At 37.4% G+C, this 9019-nt stretch overlaps 1 protein-coding gene across 6 annotated transcripts in view; it reads right to left on the bottom strand.

Moving 5' to 3' along the window:
• The window catches only part of NEK1 (NIMA related kinase 1), a 170868-nt gene that overhangs the window by 40120 nt on the left and 121729 nt on the right, over positions 1 to 9019 (bottom strand). For all 6 annotated transcript variants that reach the window (XM_023742846.1, XM_023742844.1, XM_023742845.1 and 3 more), the window contains one exon: positions 1490 to 1621. In XM_023742846.1, the coding sequence (XP_023598614.1) occupies positions 1490 to 1621 (132 nt within the window). The remainder of the gene's footprint in view (positions 1 to 1489; positions 1622 to 9019) is intronic.

Raw genomic sequence — 9019 nt, 5'->3', positions numbered from 1 at the left:
TTAATCCATACTACTCGATATATATACATTCTTGTTAATCCATACTACTCGATATATATACATTCTGGTTAATCCATACTACTCGATATATATACATTCTGGTTAATCCATACTACTTGATATAATTGAGAATAGGCTTTCTCTCTAAGCAAAGGAGGTAAAGAGAATGAGTTCCGAGTCATCTGTAGTACTACTAATAAACATTTTGTCTATTAGTCTAACTGGAGTAATCTAGGCCACATACAATTTAAAAATATATAAAAAGAAGAAATTAGTAATTATGAAAACAAAGATATCTAGAAATCTCAGAGTCAAAGTAAGAGCAATTTTCAAAGTTTTAAGTAAGCGATCTTCACTAACAAAGCACAGAAAGAAAAACCATTTAGTTACACAGAATACCTCAAAATTTGTAATATTTGAGAAAAATACAAGAGGATAGTGGTCAGTTTTAAAGTGATGCATGTAAATGAGACAAAGAACGTTTTACCCAGTAAAGTGGTCAGGAATTAGCAGCACTACAACGAGAGAGATGAACAGCTGCTTGGGATGTGAGACTGGGTACCGGGAAGGGAACCACACAGTGGGATCTAAAGTCGGAGTGAACACGTAGCACATGCAAAGTCATTATCAGAAAGAAAAAGAGACGAAACCTGCTTGAAGAACAATAGTTTCTTATACGAGGTTCTTGAGAATGATCAAGAAACTTACGTGTTACCACTCAGTCTTATTATACAAGATGAGCATAAAGGCTGCAAACAATTAGAATCTACCAATAACCTCAGTGTTTCCAAAAACTTACTGAAACTCACGGAATAGAAGATAGACATCAATTACCAGGCAGGGAGAAAATCTGGTTAATGTGTTACATGATTCAGCAGTTTCTTCCTTCTGTCCATTGAATTCCAGGCTGAAACTCCACATTGTGAGCCCATTTCTCTTAACCCCAAAACAGAGCCTTCACACTTTAGATGGATACCTGACACGCAGTCCTAGTTTACACTTTTTGCTTGCCCGTGTCTTTGCTTTACTATCCATATGGCATGACAGAAAGTCAGAAGTAATCACACCGGGTCCTCATTCTAAAATGTGCTATCTCACAAAATTTCGAAAAAAGTAAAACATATCTGGGACTTCATTCCTAGAGTAAGTTACTTAAGTACCAAAGAGACATTGTTTTTAAAAAAGTGAACATTTGTTAAATGTGACGGGTGGGATATAAGAATGTTTGTTCCATTATTTTCACTACATTCCTATTTGTATTTATATTTACTCAACATGTATTCCTATCTATCAGGTAGTCTAGATATAGAACCTTTGAGGGGCAAGGTTCCAATATTCAGAGTAACCCATACACAAAAATCTTAAGAGATTAATTTTTTCCTAGGAAAAAAACTAAGAAAACATTAGGAAATAATGTGATTTCATTAAATTTAATTTTCCTTTAAAGGATACATTGACTTTGAGGAGTTCTGAATTTTAGAAAACTTACCATACCCACTTCTTTCAAAGCTGAGGTCATAGAAATAACAGATGTCATCTGCTGCTTTGATGGAGAGCCACCTGATTCACGCTGTCCCAAAGGCGGAGACATATCAGAATTCTTTACTCCTTTAGCCACCAACTAGAATAAAAATTTTAATTATATGGGAAAGTTTGCATTTGCATAAAGAAATAAAATGGCATATATAAGATCACGGGTTGTATCCACTCAGTCCACATGTAATTCTTTCTTCAATTATTTATTTAGCAAGGCACTGTGCTAGGTGCTAGGGACAGAGTAGTGAATAAAGAGAAATACCCTTGGCCTCAGATGCAAACACAATCATGTGTCATGTAGTCCTAAGTCACTCCCTTCCCTTGCACTATCAATATTTCATGAAATGATCCTGAGAAACAATTGTTTGTCTTCTAAAAAATTCAGCATTAGTCCTCTCACTTTAATTTTAATCCATTACAACATTCAATATGAAGAAAAAGTAGTTTATTAATCTTACACCTCAAAAAGAAATTCTTCTGGAGTTTCTGCAGGCCTTGGCCTAATCTCCTTAAAGTTTGAACATCAATCTCCCAACATAAGAGCCCTCATTATAAAAATGTTGACATAAATGAGAATAAAAGGAGTGACAGGTACAGGGAATAGAAAAATTTACTTCACTAAAAATATCATGTAGTATCTTCATGGAGCCCTGGTGGCACTGTGGTTGAGAGCTATGGCTGCTAAATCAGAAGGTTGGCAGTTCAAATCCACCAGCCGTTCCTTGGAAACCCTATGGGGTAATTCTACTCTGTCCTATAGGGTCGCTATGAGTCAGGATCCACTTGACGGCAATGGGTAAGGTAAGGTATTATTTTCATACGTGTTTGTTTTTATCTTGCCATTTGGACTCTAAACAATATGAAGATTCTGAACCTTCAAGGAACTGGCATTTATAATTATGTTAACAGTTAACATATCAGGAATTTCATTCCCTACTTCTACCTCTTCCACAAATAAGTAAACAAGAATTTCTGGTGAGTATACATTTCATATGCAGTATTTCTTAAGCATCTTCTAAGAAATAAAGTACTAAACACAGCTGTAATATTTACTCTTCCCGGGTTTCATTTTACACATATATCTATTTCCTACAAAAGAAGATGAAAACTTTGCTTTAACTCCATAGCTCAGCATTTTTTAAAAGATATGCTGATGTTTAACATGTGACTACAAGTAACTTTCTAAATATCTATAGCTTACACGCCAAGTATTATCACCTTCGAAGATCATACGGAAACATTTTGAAACTCTTCTATGATGGTTTTACTACCATAGAGTACATCCAAATGGAAGCATCATAGATTCTGAGGAGATAAAAGTGAGCTCCAAATTTGTTCTGAATAGCAGTATATTTAGAACAAAGTATAGTATTTACCTAGATGATTACTTTGAAGGAACAAAACTAATTTGGATGTACACTTTCTGCTATTTTTATTTAAATCAGTCATTACTTCTCTGCTATGTGAATACCATATTTATCAATCGTACTATACTAATTCACTTAGAGAAATTATTTCTATTTTAATAAATAAATCTGACACGATTTTGTGAGTAAACAAATACACAATATCTGATCAAAATTAATTCATTAACTTATTTAAAGATGTATTAAGTACCTAATAAGTGCCATGCACAGTGCTAGATAATGGATAACCAAAATGAATAAGACACAATGCCTTCCCTCAAAGGATTATAAACCGAGAAGGAAAGGGAGATGTGTAAATCAATCACGATGTTACAGAGAAATAAAGCAAAGAGATGTGTGCTAAACGGTTTGGGGAAACAAAACAAAAACCAGAGAAAGTGCAGTGAAGCCAGGAGGAGGAAGGTCAAAGCAGGCTTCATAGAGCAGCCCATGTTGGATGAGCCATTCACTCTGTTCAAGGAGGTCACAAAACAGCTGAAGGAGGACAGCTCGACACTCGAATCCCAAAGCTCTCACACGCTAATCCTGTGGTTTTCCATCAAGTGTTGTGTCTTCTCTGAACTGCAACATTTTCTCCCTCTAAAATGGGAATGCTGTACCCAGCATCTCCTTGCTATAGAGATTAAACGAGACAATTTACGTAAAGTGCATAGCTGTGTGCCTAATAAATGGTGGCAATTATTATAGATCAGCAAACATTTATTTAGTTTCTATGATAAATAAGGCTAACTTTGCTTAAATACCAAAGGTCTGGTTTAAGTCCCTGACAAAACCAAAACGAAGTAACTTGTCCAAAGCCAAGTGTTTGATCTCTAGAATGCGTACAAAACCAATGGTCTCCCATCTGTGCTTGATCAGAGTTTAAACTTTAGCATTGTATAAGGAGGTTTTAGGACAAGAAGTAGAAACTTTAAAGACAAGAACTTTACATCATATATTCAAAGAAAACTAAGATTTAAAGAAAACATAATCAAGAGTAATTAAATTCTGTAAATAACTAAATAGGAAAGATCATACGGATTTAACTACCTTTGCTAAAATAAGCACAGCATCAACTTCACTTCTCAACCCACAATACAATTTACATTTATGCTTATAAAGATTATCTCAAATGTCATTTCCAAATGATTATGCAAGTGCCTATAGTAGGAACATTAAAGATATACATAATAAAAGAAAAAAAATCACATATACATCCACTGCTCCAACTAATCATACTTCATTTATTTATACTCCTTTTTTGATTCTATCTTAACCATATGTATACATAGTTCTTACCCAACTTAAAAAGGCATTGCCACAAATATCTGAAATTGTAGGCATATGGCCTAAGAAAGGAGCCCTGGTGGCACAGCAATTGAACCCTCCTAATGACATATCTGGAGCCCTGGTGGTGCAGTGGTTAAGAATTCAAGCTGCTAACCAAAACGTCAGCAGTTCAAATCCACCAGCAGCTCCTTGGAAACCCTATGGGGCTGTTCTAATCTGTCCTATAGGGTCGCTATGAGTCAGAATCGACTGGATGGCAATGGGTTTTGGGGGCCTAAGAAAAATTTAAAAGCCTCTGGGGAATATTTGAATGAGCCCTGGTGGCACAATGGTTAAGCACTCGGTTGCCAACCGAAATGCTGGAAGTTCAAACCCACTAGCTACTCTGTAGGAGAAAAGACCTGGTGATTTGTTCCCATAAAGATTACAGCCTAAGTGGGGCCAAAATGGCGTAGTAGTGAGACACTTCCGGTGATCCCTCTTACAACAAAGATCCCAAAAAACAAGTGAATTGATTATATCCGACAATCTAAGAGCCCTGAACATCAAAGGCAAAGTTGAGGAATTGGACTGAGTGGCAGGGGGAGGGAGAGACGGTTCAGAAGCAGGGAGGAGTTGCCAGACCTGATCCAGCAGGAGCCGGCACCCTGCAGGCCGGAAAGGCTGGTGTGCACGGTGAGGCAAGCAGTGGTGTTTGGGACAGGTTTTCCACATTGGGAGAGACCGAGCAGCGGAGTCTGCTCAGACCTCCAGAGACAGTGAAAAGCAGCACTCAGTTGGCAAAAGATAAGTATATGTGTTTAACCTACCACGTGGATCAAAAAACACACCCTAGGAGAAGAACCTCTCTCTAATTTACCTGCTCCCTCCCTGCTCTGCACAGGGTCGCAGGCTGGCTTCTGTGATTGCCAAGTCCCCTGGGCCAGAAGTTGGACCCATCAGGAGCCCTGAGCCATTCTCCCAGCCTTATAGAGGGAACAAATTAACAAACAGGAAAAAATAATCTGTCAGTTTCCCTAAGCTGGGAACTCAGGGCAGGCAATGCTTCTTTGCCTAGGCACAGGTATAAGGGGTCCACAGACTTTGAATGCCCTTCCACACTGCATAGACCTGTGTGGGCCCATTTTAACAGTGTAGGCCTTCATTAGCACAGTACGACAGGATATATATCTGAAGCCTAACTTCACTGTATCAGCTATATGGTGGAGTAACAGGTTCATAACATTTGACACTGCTTTGCCCATTAAGCAGCATCCTCACCTACCCACATCAGGGGCCTGAGGACTGGTGGCTCCAACCATGCCACGTAGCCCCCTGCAACAAGGTCCCAAGAATAACTGGTGCCTCCCAGTCCTTACAGCCAACAGCAATGGGTGCCCAGAGTCCAGCTGCAAAACCCACCAACCTACGCACTCTAGGGAACAGGAACATGCTTTCCTCCAGACACTCAGGGGCAGCCATCAGCACCGTGCCTCACTTAGCACGTGAACCCGCTACTGCAGCCAGATACCTGTGCCTACTCAAATCACTTCTGCCCGTCTAGGACTGTAGGTGAGAGCCTGCACCACACACTTGGTTACCAACTATCTTGACACCTGAGCTGAATCCATACAGAAAAGTAAAAGGTCTCCTGGGCTCACATACCTAGTAACAGATCTAACCACCTGGTGACAGGACATTAGACCTTCAAAGGCGCCAATAATCAAACTAGCTCACGAGAGAAGCCTATTTGGGCATATCAAAACAAAACAAGAAGCTAGGACACAGTAAGCAAACATAAAATAAGTAAATATGATAACTTATTGATGGCTCAGAGACAACAGTCAATATCAAATCACATAAAGAGGCAGACCATGATGGCTTCAGCAAGCTCCCAAAACAAAGAATCAAGAAATTTTCCGGAGGGAGAGAACTTCTTGGAATTACTGGAGGTAGAATATAAAAGATTAACATGGAAACTCTTCAAGATATCAGGAAGGAGATAAGGCAAAATGCAGACAAAGCCAATGGACACACACACAAAGCAATAGAGGAACTTAACAAGGTTATACAAGAGCATAATGACAAATTTAACAGGCTGCAAGAATCCACAGAGACACAGCAAACAAAAATCCAGAAGAGTAACAATAAAATTTTAGAATTAGACAACTCAACAGAAAGTCACAGGAGCAGAATTGAGGCAATGAAGTCAGAATTAGGGAGATGGAAGATAAAGCACTTGATACCAAATTATTTGAGGAAAAAAACAGATAAAAGGATTTTAAAAAATGAAGAAACTCTAAGAATTATGTGGAACTCTATCAAGAGGAATAACCTCACAAGTAACTGGAGTACCAGAACAGGGCGGGGGCGTGGGGGTGGGGGATAAGAGAAAATACAAAGAGAATTGTTGAAGATTAGTTGGCAGAAAACTTCCCGTGAAAGATGAGAAGATATCTATCCAAGATCCTCAACGAACCCCACAGAAGGTAGATCCCAAAAGAAAGTCACCAAGACATATTATAATCAAACTTGTCAAAACCAAAAATAAACAGAAAATTTTAAGAGCAGCTACAGATAAACAAAAAGTCACCTACAAAAGAGCGTCAATAAGACTAAGTTCAGACTACTCAGCAGAAACCATGCAGGCAAGAAGGCAATGGATGACATATATAAAGCCTTGAAGGAAAAAAATTGCCTGCCAGGAATTATGTATTCAGCAAAACTGTCTCTCAAATACGATGGCAAAATTAGGGCATTTCCAGATAAACGAAGTTTAGGGAATTTGCAAAAACCAAATCAAAATTACAAGAAATACTAAAGGGAGTCCTCCACTTAGAAAATCAGTAACATCAGATAATAACCCAAGACTAGAACACAGGACACAGCAACCAGATATCAACCCAGACAGGGAAGTCACAAAAATAAATCAAAGTTAAAACACTGAAAAATAGGGAAACAGATGTCAATATGTAAAAGATGACAACACTAAAACAAAAAAGAGGGACCTAAAAAATGTAGTCATAGATCTTTCATATGGAGAGGAAGTCAAGGCGATATCAAGAAATAAAAGAGTGGTTTAAACTTAGAAAAATAGGGGTAAATATTAAGGTAACCACAAAGGAAACTAACAATCTTACACATCAAAATAAAAGACAAGAAAAACATAAACACTCAGCAAATACAAAATCAACAACAATGAAAAAGATGAAAAGAAAATACATAAAGAAAAACGACTCAGCACAGAAAATTAAGGGGAACAAAGAAACTGTCAATAACACACACACAAAAAAGACATCAAAATGACAGCACTAAACTCATACCTATCAATAATTATGCTGACAGTAAATGGACTAAATGCAGCATTAAAGAGACAGAGAGGCAGAATGGATAAAAAAACTTGATCTGTCTATATACTGTGTATAATAGACACACCTTAGACTTAAAGACACAAACAAACTAAAACTAAAAGGATGGAAAAAATATATATCAAGCAAAAAACAATCCAAAAAGAGCAAGAGTAGCAATATTAATCTCTGACAAAAGAGACTTTAAAGTAAAATCTACCACAAAGGATAAGGCAGGACACTATAAGGGTCAATACACCAGGGGGACATAACCATAATACATATTTACACACTCAATGACAGGGCTCCAAAATACATAAAACAAACTCAAACAGCATTGAAAAGAGAGATAGACAGCTCCACAATAATAGTAGGAGACTTCAACACACCACTTTTGGTGAAGGACAGAACATACAGAAAGAAACTCAATAAAGACACGGAAGATTTAAATGCCACAATCAACCAACTTGACCTCATAGATATATACAGAACACTCCACCCAATGGCAGACAACTATAAACTTTCTTTTCCAACACACATGGAACATTCTCCAGAAGAGACCACATATTAGGCCACAAAGCAAGCCTGAACAGAATCCAAAGCATCGAAATATTACTAAGCATCTTTTCTGACCATAAAGCCATAAAAGTGGAAATCAATAACAGAAAAAGCAAGGGAAAAAAATCAAACACATGGAAAATGAACAATGCCTTGCTCAAAAACTACTAGGTTATAGAAGAAATTAAGGACAGAATAAAGAAATTCACAGAATCAAATGAGAATGAAAAGACATCATACCAGAACCTTTGAGACACAGCAAAAGCAGTGCTCAGAGGTCAATTTATAGCAATAAATGCACACATCCAAAAAGAAGAAAGGGCCAAAATTAAAACATTACCCCTACAACTCGAATAAATAGAAAGAGAGCAGCAAAAGAAGCCCTTGGGAATCAGAAGAAAGCACATAATAAAAATTACAGCAGAATTAAATGAAATAGAAAAATAATTTTAAGAGTTAAGAAGACCAAAACGTGGTTCTTTGAAAAGATCAACAAAATCGATAAACCATTGGCCAAACAAACAAAAGAAAAACAGGAAAGGAAGCAAATAACCCAAGTAAGAAATGAGATGGGTGATATCACAACAGACCTAACTGAAATTAAAAGAATCATAACAAACAGTATGAAAAACTATAACAAATTTGAAAACCTATAGGAAATGGACAAATTTCTAGAAACATACTAGCTACCTAAACTAACACAAACAGAGGTAGAAGAACTAAACAAAACCATAACAAAAGATCAAAAAGGTAATTTAAAAACTCCCAACAAAAAAAGCCTTGGCCCAGACGGTTTCACTGGAGAATTCTAACAAACTTTCAGAGAAGAGTTAACACCACTACTACTAAAGGTATTTCAGAGCATAGAAAAGGATGGAATACTCCCAAACTTTCTCTACAAAG

This window comes from Trichechus manatus, unplaced genomic scaffold (assembly GCF_000243295.1).
Source record: "Trichechus manatus latirostris isolate Lorelei unplaced genomic scaffold, TriManLat1.0 scaffold00220, whole genome shotgun sequence".
Classification (NCBI taxonomy): domain Eukaryota; kingdom Metazoa; phylum Chordata; class Mammalia; order Sirenia; family Trichechidae; genus Trichechus; species Trichechus manatus.
Note: the sequence above shows the minus strand (reverse complement) of the source record. Positions and strands in the feature narration are given on the sequence as shown.